This window comes from Diabrotica virgifera, chromosome 9, assembly GCF_917563875.1.
Source record: "Diabrotica virgifera virgifera chromosome 9, PGI_DIABVI_V3a".
NCBI lineage: Eukaryota > Metazoa > Arthropoda > Insecta > Coleoptera > Chrysomelidae > Diabrotica > Diabrotica virgifera.
In genome coordinates, this window is record NC_065451.1 from 2711635 (window position 1) to 2728210 (window position 16576).

The 16576-nt window shown below is 37.4% G+C and overlaps 1 protein-coding gene across 1 annotated transcript in view; it reads left to right on the forward strand.

Annotated features, from left to right (window-relative positions):
- The window catches only part of LOC114327012 (homeobox protein OTX2-A-like), a 99022-nt gene that overhangs the window by 68755 nt on the left and 13691 nt on the right, over positions 1-16576 (forward strand). The window contains exon 4 of the mRNA XM_028275510.2: positions 2592-2743. Within this exon, the coding sequence (XP_028131311.1) occupies positions 2592-2743 (152 nt within the window). The remainder of the gene's footprint in view (positions 1-2591; positions 2744-16576) is intronic.

A 16576-nucleotide genomic window follows, 5' to 3' on the forward strand; every position in this document is an offset into this window, starting at 1 on the left:
ATTTGAGGAAGGTGGAAAACCCATATGTATAACATGGGAGTAAAGTGCCTTTTCCTCCCTTGAATGATTACTGCCCTCCGCTACGCGTCGGGCAGTAAACTTCATTCTCGGGAGGAAAAGTTACACTTTCCTCCCTTGTTATACAAATAGCTATTAAAACTGTAATCCCAGCCCAACACGAATGTTTGAATTGTCCAAATTAATAAATTTCCATGGAAAATGCCATATACATACTGTGTGTGTGTGGAAAGAGATGGCATTAGACAAAGCGTCTTTTTGCCACAGAATTTTTATATACATACTCGTATTTCAAATTTAATTAAATTATTTTTTATCTATCGTGAGTATTTATGATTAAAATAAACATATATTTGTAAATTCATTATAAATATTTAATAAAAAACAACTCAGCATAATGAGAGTCATTCCAATGCTATTCGCCTATTTATTTCTATTAGTAGGGGAGGAAAGTATGCTAAATTTTCAGTTACTCGAGCGTTATGGGGACCTATTGGGTTGTGAAGATTAGGTCCTAAAACTAAAAAAGGTAAGTTAAGTTTTCCACAAAGTGGGGGACTTTCCATTTTTTAATTTAGTTTTCCATTTCCAACAATCGTTTTTTCCGATTATAACGCCATCTATCCATAATTCTAAAAAAATATCTCGAATAAAAGTTACTTATTTTTACGTAAGGTATCCAAATCTGCAATAAAAAATGGGAGCTTCTATTTAAGATTTTAAAGTAACCCCCACCCCACCTCCGTGGGGGTCGTGCTTGGTGAAATTCGATAAATTTTTCAAAAATATTGAATACGTGTATTTTTCAGTTTTTCGATCTGATGTTCATTTTGCGAAATATCAAGGAGTTCGTATTTAAAATGTTACATTTACCCTCACCCCTCTCCTTGGGGAGTCGTGTTTGGTATCTTTCGATAGATTTTTGAAAAATATTGAACACGTATTTTTTAGTTTTTCGATCTAACGTTAATTTCGCGAAATATTCGCTTTTTTTCTGAAACTTTGTGACTCGCCCATTTCCTTACGCCCCGCTCAAATCGTCAGATCTTTGAAATATACACTGTTTTGCATGTAATTATCTTACCTTATTTTAGGGAGCGTTCAAGTATTACGTAACGCGATTTTTGACCCCCCCCTTCCCCCTACGTAACGCAATTTTTGAAGATTTTTTACCCCCCACCCCCACCTGCGTTACGTAATACTTTAACGGTCCCTTAATCTGACAATTTCGAGTTTTTCCAAGAATATATTTTTTTTTCGGACCCCCCTTAACGAACTTCTCTGTATTAAGATCCAATATATGGTATAAGTAGGTTTCTCCCCATGTGATAATCTGACGCACTCGAGTAACTGCAAAAATCCTCGCTTGGGCTCCCCTACCATATAGTTTGGTTAATTTTATTTAATTTTATCATCTATCCCAAATGTATGTATTCATTAACTTCTATGTGTATTTTGTTTAACCGTGATTTTTAATGCTTCTTGAAGTTCTCAAAAAAAACTTCCAGATAGACAGTAAAAAACGTTAATATGGAAATTTATGAGCTGAATTGCTAAAGACAGGCTGAAGAGTACAGTGGAAAAACAAGGCATGTCACTTTTTCATTAATTTTGGCTTTTCTCGCCATGTGGTAGCAAAAACTGAGTAGGTACTATCAGGCCAGCGGTTCTTAAACTTTTTGAGTCATGTACCACCTTCAGTTCTTTTCATTATTTTTGGTACCACCTACATTTTTAGATTGTATTATCAAGACTTACCAAGTAACTACTATTTTAATTTTTTTTGTGTTTTGTGTACCATCGCAAATAATGATATGTACCACCAGTGGTACATGTACCACAGATTGAGAGCCGCTGGTCTAGGCTATCGATTCAGGACAATAAACAGAAAGATCAGTCTGTATAAATTTTCTAAGAATTTATATCCAGGTGAAGGACCAGGGTTGTCCGCACGCCACTGAACAAAAATAAGGAATATAATATAACAGTTTTTTGGTGCATTATTAAATTAATAAGTTAATATAGATTCATATTATATTAAGATTATATAATAAGAATTGCTAGAATTCTGCTAAGAATCTCCTTAGTTTTTAGATATCATAAGAATTGTTTATTGGTGTTTATTTCAATATGTATAAAATGTGACATTCCTTGTTTTTCCCCTGTACTCTTCATATAAGAAAACCCTTTAAAAAAGAAAAATGCTTCTAATAGTATGTTTAAATGAATTAGAGAAATAATTAAACTTACCACAAACTGCGGGTTTTTTCACTAATAAAAGTTTATGTGTTTATATTACACTTCGGTTTTCAACTTAAAAAAGTGGCTGCAGAGCATAACTATTACTCATTTTTCTAACTAGACTAAACACACGCAAGTTACAGATATAAAAACTCAAAATATAATAAGAATTAGTACAACTCTTACAAAAAGTTTTATGAGCTAGAAAATTATAATGCGACAGTTGAACCATTCTCTCTAATTGTTCTTTGTCTGTCATTATAACGACGATATCGTCTATATACTGCATAGTAGTTTAATAATACTTAATCCAAAGTTGTCTATTTTTTTAGGTAACCAAAGGAAACAGAGACGAGAACGAACAACGTTTACCAGAGCTCAATTAGATATATTAGAGTCTCTATTTGGAAAAACTCGTTACCCTGATATATTCATGAGAGAAGAAGTGGCCTTGAAAATTAATTTACCCGAGTCTAGAGTACAGGTGAGAAATATAACCAAACTAAAAATTGTTTATTCTTCTTTAAGGTTCACTCGAAAAGAGTACGCGACGTACCTGACATAATACTTGACGTTTTCTATGACATTTGACATAATATTTGACGTTTAGACGTAATACATGACGTTGTATACGACATTTGACATAATACTTGACGTATAGACGTAAGACATGACGTTTGTGTGACAACTGACATAAGACTTGATGTATAGACGTACTTAATACACAATTTTAGACATAAAACGTGATGCTTTGACATAAAAATTACGTATTCGCGAGCTCAAGCAAGGGTGCTGCCGCTTATTTGGAACTAGAGGAATTGGGATGAAAATATAAACTAATCATCCGTTAACCTATGTATGGACGTCGTTTGAAAGCTTTTCGGATGTGTTCATTTAATAAGTAATTTATTTATATTAATGAATTACATCAATAACAATATAAATTATAGAAAAATACGATATCCCAATTACATCGGCCATTTTCATGCAACTGCACTGCCACCTATAGTCGATTGAGTTCGCGAATTATAATAATTGTTATATATAGAGAAAACTTCAGCTGGTTCGTATGATTCTTAGTTCCTTAATTTTCTAGTCGTAATGTCAGGTAATTCTCTATTTAAAAGAAAATCAATATGGCCTTTCCGCTTGATTAGCTCTGGCGTAAAAGGAAGCCTTATGCGTGTGGAAAATGAGAACAAAGAACATATCATGTAAAGTATACAATCTCTGGTATTGATTATGAATACGTGCCTGTATGTATTCTTACCTATTTCTAAGTAATTTGTACGGGTTTGTAGATAGTTGACAAAATATAGGTAGTTACAAAAGATCGCTACCTAAATTTTAAGATAAATTAAAACAAATATTCATGATCGCCAATCTCTACACGAAATAATTATTCGATTTATTTAGTCTGGAACGTATTCTTCTTAAGATGTCCTGTTTATTGGCAAGGATTGTAACACAATATCTTGAAGATTTTGGTATTCCAAAAATGGACTCGCGTGCTCAAAGTCCAGACCTTAATCCTATTGAGCATATATGGAGCCTTTTCAAAAGGCGTGTAAGACGTCGTATATCTGCTCCAACAACATGTGAAGAGCTTCAAATGGATCTCATTGAGCCAATCTTCTTTCGAAAATTGACGATCCTCATGATTATGGGACCTCTGTTCGGTGCTGCTCTAAAAAACTGATTAGACATGCAACTAAACCACTCTCTGAGATTGCGCAGCCATTCTAAAATCTTTCTAAAGTGTAAAAGGTCTAACGTATTGTGCAACTCTAAATGCCATAGTGCCTCAACATGCGAGAATAAACACTAATTTTTTACAGGTATTTTTTAACACGTTTTTTAATTACGACAATATAAAAATACTGAACATTACAATTAAAAAATGACGTTCTATTAAATCTAATCTAACAAATTACGACATTTTAATAGCTGATCGGGATTTGACTAGTCAAACCCCGATTTCATAAAATTAAATTTCAACCTTTGCCTCACCAACGTAGTCTCTAATAGGTTTGACTAGTCAAAGGCCGAAACTGTAATTTATTTCGGGCTTTGACTAAGACCGTCGCGTCAGTCAGACCTGAGGATTGCCTAGTCAAACCTAGGAGTGCCTGAAATTCGGGCTTTGACTATAACATATACACGTCCGATGTTTTGGCTATCAATAAGTTAGCCATTATTATTTAGTTTCTTGCTAAAGATTAGAAACTTGGTTTTATTCAAGTTCAGATGTAAGCCGTAATGTAGTTCTGCGGGTATTCCTTACGGTCTTGTGGCGCGGCCGTTTTTGAAGTTATACTTCTTTACCGGCGATAGAGGGTGATTTTTTTATATGTTAAAACCTATCAGCCCGGCGCATGCGCATTATAACTTTGTTCTGATTGGATGTTCAAATGACATGTCAAAAATTATCCGATATGGCAGCTGTGGTTTGGAGGTAAAGGTAAAGGTAAACAAATGTATAATATAGTATTTTTACTAAAAAAACGTTATTACGTAGGTCAAAATTTTTGACGTAAGAGAACTGTCAAAACATTAGAATGTGACTTTTCATTATTGGTATGTTTATTATAAACATGGCAATAATGAAAAGTCACATTCTAATGTTTTGACAGTTCTCTTACGTCAAAAATGTTGACCTACGTAATAACGTTTTTGTAGTAAAAATACTATATATTAGTTTTATTGTTGTGAGGACAGAAACAAAAAAGTTTATAATATTGTAGTGACTTTTAAATAGTTTTTAAAAGCAACAGGTACGTAATAATTGTTAATGTATCATGGGTATAAACCTACCTATTTGATCTGCCAAAATACATAGTATTGTAGCGTGATTAGTGTAATTACTTCTAATTACAATAAAACTAGCGGTTCGTAATTTATATACGACTTTATTATTTATTTATACAAGTTTACTTTACCAACTTTAGCTTAAGATTAAACTCTATTCACAAAAATTATGCCTTATATATCCTAGTCGTTATTCTCGATCATTCCGGGCTAAGCCAGCTCTCCGACTATCGTGTGACCTTCCAACAACCGCGCATCGGTTCCACGTATAGCGTGCTCGATCTAGACTTTTCTCGGCTTACGCCTTGCGGCTGGTAACTCATTGTTTTGCTACATTGCTCCCCTCTTAAGATCTGAGCGTCCCGATCAGCAACTCTAGATGAAGGCCCAGGATGGCGGAATCTACACGACTCTCCAGCTTTGCATACACCCTTCAAGAAGAAATAACAGTCTACTGTCTTTGAAGGATCCGACATCTTCGGGTTCATGCAACACACAGTAATTCGTACGCCAGTTTCTCTGAAGACCACTTCAAGCATGCTTCTCACAATCTTCCAATCCAGATTTTCTACTGCATGGCCTATTTTTGGTAAAGCCAAATCTTCGATGTCATAATTACACACGATTTTCTTCAAATTACTTAGAGCACGCCATATGTTCTCATAGCTTGGCGTGTCCGTATAAGACTTCCTGGTCACCATATACAGCAAAGATCGAGGACCATCTTCCAATCGCAGTACTCTTCCAATTTTAGGCTGCTGATTTCTTAACTCGTCCAGGCGGCCGAACTTTCTATTGAATACGGACGAGATTCCTTTAGTCATCTCGAGGTCTTGGGCAACACAGTGGGCTAGAGAGACGTTTTCTGGAACACCAAACAGATCTTGCTGAACTTCTGTGGTCACGCCGAATCTAGCACTCTTTCTTTCTGCGTAATTTGACATAAATTCCTTAAAACTTGGCTGTGGTGCATCTTTCATCTCCTGTTGGAGGACTCGGCTTCCTCTGTTTCATTTGAGCCAGCATATGGTGCGAGACGATTTATGTGAATAACTTTTGGTTTACCGTTTGGCAACTTCTTAATTCTGTATATTACGTCATTTATTTTCTTCTTAACTTCATACGGACCTTCCCATTGTCTTTGCAGTTTAGGACACAGGCCTCGACGACGTTGTGGATTATAAAGCCAGACAAGATCACCTACTTCGAAGCTTTCATTCTTACAGCGAGAATCATATTGATCTTTCATTCTGTCACTGGCTATCTGGATGTGTTGTCGGGCAAGTTCATGAATGTTGTTCATTCGTAACTTCAGGCGGTCTACGTATTCTTCGCCTGCAACATATTCCTCGGAAGGTCTGCAGCCAAACTCTAGGTCGCAGGGCAAACGAACTTCACGACCCAACATCAGGCAGGTTGGTGTTTGACCTGTAGTTTCATTCCCGGCCGAGCGGTAGGCCATCAGGAATAAATGAATGTGTTGGTCCCAATCTCGCTGATGTTCAGATACAACTTTGGACAAGTGTTTACCCATCGTTCGGTTCATCCTCTCGACCATTCCATCTGATTGAGGATGCAGGGGTGTTGTTCTGGTCTTATTGGCACCAATCAATTTACAAACGTTTTGGAAAAGAGCTGACTCAAAGTTTCGCCCTTGGTCGGAGTGGATCTCCAAGGGAACACCAAATCGGCTGAAGAATTCTTTAACAAGTACCTCTGCAACGGTAGCAGCTTCTTGATTCGGTAATGCATAGGCCTCGGTCCATTTCGTAAAATAGTCCATGGCTACCAGAATGTATTTATTTCCAGCATCGGTTTCTGGAAATGGACCTGCAATGTCGATTGCTACTCTTTCCATAGGACTTCCAACATTGTACTGTCTCATGGGTGCTCTCTTTTTACCAACTGGACCATTACCGGATGCACACAGTTCACATTTCCGGCACCATCTTCTTACATCATCTTTACAGTTCACCCAATAGAACCGTTCTCGAACCTTTTGCAGAGTCTTCGTAATACCAAAGTGTCCACCTGATGTACCGTCATGCAACTGACGCAATACTTCTGACACTTTACTTTTAGGTACAATCAACTGCAGCTTAGATTCTGTACCATCATCGTTCTCAAAGGTTCTGTACAGAAGATCATCTTTTAGTACCAGGCAATTCCATTGGCTCCAGTAGGCCTTGACTTCTGGACTACATGCACTAATGTTCTGCCAACTAGGTCTTTCACCTTGCCGCATCCAATCCAATACTCTTTTTATACATGGATCATCTTCTTGGGCGTTTTGTAACTGTTGGGGCTGCCATTGCTCATTAACTACGGTGGTTCGTCTCACGGGGCAAAATCGTTCCTCTAATTTGGCACAGTGATTACAATTTGCACTGCATGGTCGTCTCGAAAGGGCATCAGCATTTGAATGAACTCTTCCGGCCCTGTGTTCTATCTCATAATCATATTCTTGCAGTCGTTCTAACCATCTTGCCATCTGGCCCTCTGGATTACGGAATTGTATGAGCCATTTTAGAGCAGCGTGATCTGTTCGAAGAAGGAACTTTCTGCCGTACAAGTATTTATGGAAATGTTCGCAAGCCTTCACTACACCCAGCAGTTCTCTTCTGGTAACGCAATAGTTTCTTTCTGGTTTCGACAGGACTTTGCTGAAATAAGCGATGACTATTTCCTGTCCATTCTGGATTTGTGAGAGAACAGCTCCTATGGCACTGTTGCTAGCATCGGTATCCAAAACAAATTTTCCTGCCTGTCCCGGGTAGCTTAATATCGGTGCACTGATCAGAGCCCTTTGTAGTTGTTCGAAAGCTTTTTGACACTCCTCACTCCATGTATATTCTTTGCCCTCCTCCGTCAACTTTGTTAGGGGCTTGGAGATATTGGCAAAACCTTTGACAAATCGTCGGTAATATGTACATAGGCCAAGGAAACTTCTAATTTCATGTTTATCTTTTGGTACTGGCCAATCTTTAATTGCTTCAATCTTTTCAGGATCAGCTGTTACACCATTACTCGATACAATATGTCCCAAATACTTAACTTCTCGTCGAAACATGTGACATTTCTTCGGACTTAACTTCAAGTTCGCTGCCCTCAATCGTTGAAAGACTTCTATTAGATTCTTGGCATGTTCATCAAAGGACCTTCCAACCACAATTACATCATCCAAGTAAACCAGGCACGTTTTCCATGTTAGACCTCTTAAAACTGCCTCCATTAATCTTTCAAATGTGGCAGGGGCATTACATAAACCAAACGGCATAGCCGTAAACTGCCAAAGCCCTGATCCTATCGAAAATGCGGTTTTCTCCCGATCGGCTGGCTCCATGTCTACTTGCCAATATCCACTTTTTAAATCGAGTGTGGAAAACCAACGAGAACCGGAGAGAGTATCCAGTGTATCGTCTATTCTGGGCAAAGGATAACTATCTTTTTTTGTTACCGCATTGAGCTGGCGGTAGTCGATACAAAAACGCGTTGAACCATCTTTCTTCTTTACCAGAACTACTGGTGATGTCCATGGACTGTTCGATGGTTCAATTACCCCTTGTTTGTCCATATCCTTGATAATCTCTTCGGCTTCATCTCTTTTCGCAAATGGAAGTCGTCTAGGCCGTTGTCTGATTGGCTGAGCGTCTCCGGTATTTATTTTATGCGTCACTATGCTTGTTTTTCCCTTATCCTTCGTGTCAATAGCAAAAACATCTTGATACTCTATCAGCATAGACGCCACTTTTTCAGTTCGTTCATGATCAAGATCTTGGCATCTTTCAATGATCATCTCAACAAGCTCCTTTGGATACTTCGCCTTCGATGATTTCTCATTGGTATTCACAGAGCAAATTGAAGCCACGGGAACACACTGCCCGATCAAAGCTCCTCTACTTAACTTGATAGCAGTTTCCCTTAAATTCATAACTCTTACAGGGATCACATCTCGAACTTTTACCAAAGTTTTCGCCGTTAGGAACTCGACATTATCCACATCTTCGACCATCCTTAAACTTCCCTCTCGGCAGTGTCCATCAAGCATGGTCATCAGAATTTTCTCACTATTACCGGGTATGGTTACGTCGCATGTAGTAAGTAAGCGGATGACATCTTCTTTGTCGTCGTGAAAGGGCAACTCTTCACCATTGATCTTGAGAACTCCATTTTGAACATCCAATATTGCCCCCACTTTCCTTAGTACGTCCATCCCCAATATGAATTCGTCGGAGATCTCGGCAATTAATACTTGATGTTCAACTGTGGTCTGGCCAATGGATACTGACATATTAGCCTCGCCATATGTATTAATTAGCTCACCAGTCGCTGTTCTAAGCTTTACTGTTGCAGGTGATAATTTATTATGGTCTCGTACTACATCTGGACGTGCGATAGTTCTCGTTGCACCTGTATCCACCAAAAATGATCTACATCTATTACTGATACGACCTTCGATGTATAAGTTGTGGATTCCACCGGAGGACGTGAGGTTGACAGTTACTATGGGGGCTCTAGTTCTCGAGGTCGGCAGTTGCCCCTTGGTGTCGACCCGCTCTAGTTTTCCGACGGCTGTACGATCTTCTTACAATTACGACGAATGTGGCCTACGTCTCCACAATTCCAACATCTAGGCTCGCGTCTCTTTGGCATCTGATTACTTAATACTCTCCGTATCATTTCCTCCAGACGTTCATCGTTGTGTTCGTCACTTTCTTCAATGGTTCTTACTCTATGGCCTCGTGAAGTTTGACTAGCCGTTTCGTGTTCCAATGCAATAGCAAGTGCTTCATCTAAAACTTTCGGCCTTGCTAGTCGTAAAGCTTTCTGTAGTTCATTATCTTTCAGCCCATTGACGAAGGTATCTACTGCAATTTCTTCTAAAACGCTGTCTGGCACCTCTGGATAAGCCAACCGCACCACACGAGCCACATCTGCTTCAAATTCTTGCAGATTCTCACTTGCTCGTTGACTTCTACTTCGCAGTTGTGCTTTGTATACTTGTTGTAGATGGGCATCTCCATAGCGTTTTTCTAGACAAGTGAACAAGGTCTGGTAACAATTTTCTTGACCCTTAGGAATTGATCTTAATATATCTGCAGCATCACCTCGCAAAGCAGCAGTCAAGGAAACAGCCTTTTCCTGTTCGGTCCAATGATTGGCGGTCGCAATAGCTTCAAATTGTCTAAGATATATGGACCAAGAGGACTTTCCATCGAATGGTGGTAATTTGAATCTCATATTATGCGACGTTTCGTCTCTCGGTAGTTCATCTTTCACTACAGGATCTAACGCTGCTGCATTAACTGATGGTTGTACTTTTGTATCGGTTATCATGCTCTCTAGTTGTTTGATCTTTTCTTCTACGGTCTCTACACTTTTCTGCATCTTATCGAATGTTCTAGAAACTTCTTCAAATTTCTCGTCATTCTGTCTACAAACGTCTTTAATTACTTGAGAAACACTTTCAAATTTCTCGTCGCTTTTTCTAGAAGTTTCATCGATCTTTTGAGAAACACTTTCAAATTTCTCGTTGTTCTGTCTACTAACTTCCTCAAGTTTCTCGTTGTTCTGTCTACTAACTTCCTCAAGTTTCTCGTTGTTCTGTCTACTAACTTCTTCAAGTTTTTCGTTGTTCTTTCTAGAAGTTTCATCGATCGTTTCAGAAACAGTTTTTAATTTCGATAAGATTGCTTGTTCTGCTGACTGGAAGTGGAACGTCTTTGGGTCTTCTCCGTTCTTCGTGAGGACATCCTCGAGTCGTGCTTGTAGGACTATCTTGAGCCCACTGCTGTCCAGATCCCGTTCCTCTAGCTGTTCACGGAGCTGTTTTACTGTAAGTTCTTGTAGCAACATCTTTGGTCGGCACACACGTACTTTCCAAAATGTCTTTTAACAGTCTTTCCGAATACCGAACAATCAACGCACTTTAACTATTCCCGACGAATAAAGTCCAAAAGTATTTTAAAGTCTTTCCGAATACCGAACAATTAACGCACTCCGGTTATTCCCGACGAATAAAGTTCAAAAGTCTTTTAAAGTCTCTCTGTAATTCACTTATTTATATCGCACTAAGTTAACCCCACACCTGACACCAACTGTAACGTGATTAGTGTAATTACTTCTAATTACAATAAAACTAGCGGTTCGTAATTTATATACGACTTTATTATTTATTTATACAAGTTTACTTTACCAACTTTAGCTTAAGACTAAACTCTATTCACAAAAATTATGCCTTATATATCCTAGTCGTTATTCTCGATCATTCCGGGCTAAGCCAGCTCTCCGACTATCGTGTGACCTTCCAACAACCGCGCATCGGTTCCACGTATAGCGTGCTCGATCTAGACTTTTCTCGGCTTACGCCTTGCGGCTGGTGACTCATTGTTTTGCTACAGTATGTAATACTTTTATTTATATAATTTGATTACCATCAAAATTTCTATCAATATTCACCTAATATATTGTTATTTTACTCTATGTTTTGTTGTATTTTTTCAATTCTAAATCATTTCAATTCAAAATTAAAATAATTTGATCAATTTTCAAAATATCAAAATATCACAAGTTTAATCCGTTTAGTTAGTCGATCTTCGTAAATAATGACACATAGTGTCCGTGGCTAAGCGGAGAAGGCGAATGAATTCCAATACCAACCGCTCTTATCAGCGCTGGTTCGAGTCCCAATAGAAACTTTCTTTTTTGTTTTTTTTTAATACATTTTATGATTGTAAGTATATTTATTATATAATTGTATTTTCAGAAAATACGTATTTAGTTAAAAAAAATTTCGACAATTAATGTTCAGACATCATTTGTGGCTTGTTTAATGTGTTTGTGTGTGTTTTATTCTTTTGTTATTTTAATTTTTGGCACTGTTCTAATAAAAATGTTTGAGAAGTAGTAAGTATAAATTAGTTTAATATTTAAACAAAATATAAATAAAAAGTATATTAATTTCGTTTAAATCATATAATAGAAGTATAACTTCTTACGTGCGTACAAAGTACACACACATTCTTTTTTTAATAAAGTTATTACTTTTTAGTCTGTTCCTCGTTTAGATTGTTTGGTTGTCCGATGACCTCGATTAAATTGTGTGATGCGGTACTGTATTTGGGTTTGTTTATAAATAATGTTTTGTAATGCTTGTTGTTGCTATGGGGTTTATGACAGAGTCTTCTCGTGTGTCGGTTCTTATATTCTTTATTAATCTCCTGCTTCTCTAGATTTTCAACCTCCCACGTACGAGTCCAACTCCTGACATGTGTCTTCCCATTTTTTTATTTTTGGCGTTTACTACTTCCGTCACAGTATAATGCTAAAGAATCATCAGTAGGATCACTCCTTTATGTTCCATTTTGGTGACAATGTCACCAAATTCATAAATAATTTTAGCCCTTTGCGCAGATGAATGACAGTTAACGGTAGACTACGTTTGTCGTGATTGGTCGTTATCGTGGCGCAGTCAAAATTTTTTCTCAAGAGTGAATTGCAAAATTGGAACCGTTAAACTTCGAGAGTGACTAGAGTGAGCTGACAGATTTGTTAGCATTAAACTGTGCTTCGGTTTTGCATTTGGCACGTTCTTGCTGATATACACGTTTTACTCTCGTTTTTTCTGGTATTTACGCATTTATGGTATTTGGACCGTGCAAGTTTGGAAGAGCTACACCTAGTTTCATAGCTCAGTAACATGTTTAGCACTTTTAATTATATTGGCCAATTATATTAGTCCTGGTTACTGAATAATTGTCAAGGCCATAGCCCAAAAATAATAAGAAGAAAAGGTAAGATTAAGTTTATGTTATTAAAAGGTACACATTGTATGGAAATCCACTTTTATCTTTGTATTAATTTGTGCTTAGAAGTTGGAAACGAATAGAACTTAAATTGAAAATGTTTTGTTTTATTTCCACAATTTATAACACAGCATTTGCGAAATCCCATTTTCTTCAATGACAGTAGGTATGAAATATGCCAATATGAAAATTTCAATTGACAATATGATAAAGAAAGTTACAAGATTTAGCGCACGATCGTTTCTTGTATTAGTCCTGTCGCCAGGGGGGTACAAGGGCCTCCTTAATTCAGATGGACTTACCCAAGTTTTTTTTATGTGTTTTGACCCGTAAAACACGAATTTTTTGGGTAACAGTTGATCCGGATGTCGATAAGTTTGTTATAAACAAAGAACTTGAGGAATTACATAACAGCGTTTTTTCGCAAAACAAAACTTTTTTTTGTATTTTTTGGGTGATTCTCAGTCTTACAAGTTTTTTCGTAGGATGCATAGCTTTAGAGATAAACGCGGTTGAACTTTCAAAAAATCGAAAAAGTGCAATTTTTGAACCCGAATAACTTTTGATTAAAAAAATAAAATAGCAATTCTGCTTACTGCATTTGAAAGTTCAAGTCAAATTCTATCGGTTTTGATTATTTCCATTGCTAAAAATTAAGTTTTTATTTGTTAAACAAAGCCATAAACACATAGTGTTTCCCGTGCCCAATGCATGCGTTTTAATGTACGTAATCTACGTAGAAATTGTGTGTATGCGCGCCTACTCGTTCGATTTCAAATAGGAAATGCATTGAAAACATCATTCAATCACTATGTGTTTATAGCTTTGTTTAACAATAAAAAATTAATTTTTAGCAATGAAAGTAATCAAAACCGATAGAATTTGACTTGAACTTTCAAATGCGGTAAGCAGAATTGCTATTTTATTTTTTAATCAAAAGTTATTCGGGTTCAAAAATTGCAATTTTTAGATTTTTTGAAAGTTCAACCGCGTTTACCTCGAAAACTATGCATCCTACGAAAAGACTTGTAAAAACATTTTTTGCTTAGAATGACCCAAAAAATACAAAACAATGTTTTGTTTTGCGAAAAATCGCTGTTATGTGATTCCTCAAGTTCTTTGTTTATAACAATCTTATCGACATCCGGATCGACTTTTACCCAAAAAATTCGTGTTCTACGGGTCAAAATACATAAAAAAACTTGGGTAAGTCCATCTGAATTAAGGAGTCTGTTGTACCCCCACTGGCGACAGGACTATATCCTGTCCGAGTACTTGCACACGGCAAATAGGTAGGTACTTCTTGTTTAAACCATGTATCTTTAAAATTATGTTTTTTAATTTTGTTGCCTCTTTTTTCTTCTTGTCTTCTTGCACAGGTTTTTATACCATTAAAATATTACTCTCGGCACCTAACAGTAGAAGAGGAGTGATGTATATACATAATATGTAAATTTAACGAATTTTACCTAAAACCGAGCCCCCAAAATTCTTCATTCCGCTCCTGTCCCAAAACGCCCCTAGGAGCTACCGAGACTTCGCTATTCCAAATACCAAACACGAGGGTGTCAATGTAACCAGAGCATCACAATAGCCGTGGGCGAAACAATCGCGAAACGTGCCATCGCATCCTCTCAGAAGGCTAATAACTTAACGATCCAGGCATTCAAGTGAGCAGGACAGAATGGATCACCTTCTTGTTTCTTCTATTCCTACTCTGATTTATTATTGTGCCTTTCTAGAGTAGGTATTTAGCGTTATATTGTTGCCACACGTTTATGTTTTCTATAGGTAATGATCTATGTACAACCTTCTTTTTATTAATGGTTTACTGCATTGACTGGACTGGTCATTATTGGTATTGTTGAATATATATACGAATATGATAAATACTTCGCTACAAATTTATAGGTTAGATAAACTAGTCAATGACACATCATCATCATCACACAGCCAAATTTGTCCACTGTTGGACATAGGCCTCCTTAAAATGTCTCCACACTTCTCTGTCCTGCGCAGCTGCAATCCAGTTTGTCCCTGTTCTTTTAATGTCGTCGGTCCATCTGGTAGGTGGTCTTCCACGACTTCGCTTGTCTGCCCATGGCCGCCACTCCAAAATCTTCTTTGTCCATCTGTTGTCTCTCTTTCTTGCGACGTGTCCTGATCATTTTCACTTCAACTTCGTAATGCGTTTTATGATGTTTTCCAACCCAGTTCTTCGCCATAACTCATCATTTCGTATTCTGTCTCTCAAAGTTAGGCCAAGCATGGATCTCTCCATTTTTCGTTGTACTACTTGTAATTTTTTTATTGATGCTTTAGTCAAGGTCAGTGTTTCAGCTTCATAAGTGAGCACCGGAAGTACGCACTGGTTAAATGCTTTTTTTTAGCTTTATTGGAATGTTTTCCTTGAACACGTCTCTTAGTTTGCCATACTCTGCCCATCCTAAAGCTATTCTTTTAGATAATTCGCATATTTCTACTATTTCGATATGGCAGCCCTCCAGTTGCAATGGTCCGCTAGGTACTAAATTGGTCATCATTTTAGTTTTCCCAAAGTTTATTTCCAAACCTACTTTTTAGTTCTTGCAGCATTTCGTGGGCTTCCTTTAAGTCGTCGGTTATTAGAACTATGTCATCTGCAAATCGCCAGTGGTTCAGCCTTTCGCCATCGAAATGACGCAGTGTTCTATAATATGACAGTGTTCTATTAAATAACCTAGAGGTCGAACTCCCTATGATCTTATTAAGACGGAATTAAAGCCAGCTAGAGGGCGCTATTTTTCAGCAACCTCTTTATATCATTTTTAAAAGATCTCGCTTCCATCCATCCATCCAATGGCACTACAGTCTAAACCTGGCCTTGGCCTCCTTCAGCTGGCTTCTCCAACCATCTTGATTTACTGCTGTTCTATTCCATGAACTCGTTTTTAGAAGGTTTTAGCATCCTCATCTACTTCCTCTTCCCATTTTATTTTTGGTTTTCTAACAGGTCTTTTTCCTTGCATTTAGCAATTTTCTGGTCATTCTGTTCTCATGGATGCGGACCACGTGCCCTGTCCACCGTAATCTCTGCAGTCTAGTGTATTCTGCTAGTGTTGGTTCGCTATATTATTCGTATATTTCATATATTTAGCAGAACAGAATAGATCACCTTCTTGGTTCTTCTATTCCTACTCTGATTTATTATTGTGCCGTACCCGTACGATTTGGTCTGAATCGGTCTAGAGTAGGTATTTAGCGTTATATTGTTGCCACACGTTTATGTTTTCTATAGGTAATGATCTATGTAGGCACAGCCTTCTTTTTGTTAATGGTTTCACTGCATTGACTGGACTGGTAATTATTGATATGGTCGTAGATACGAAGATGATAAATACCTGTTTAATTATAAATTTTTAGGTTACATAAAATAGTCAGTGCACTATTATACTGTAACTATAGATACTTAAAAAATCGGTTGGATGTTGCTTCATACAGCAAAAATATATTACAAAATAAACGGTTTCGTTTTTATTCAAATCGAGTCTCTTGCCATCCTCTGACACCGTGTTTCTGGGTCTACTCGTTATCAAAGAGGCTTTTCAAGAAGACCAATTTGAATCAAAACGCACCGAGAGATTGGTGTAAATATTCAAATATTTACACCGGAGCCTTTTGGTGTCTCGGTGCGTTTTGATTCAAATTAGTCTTCTTGCAAAGCC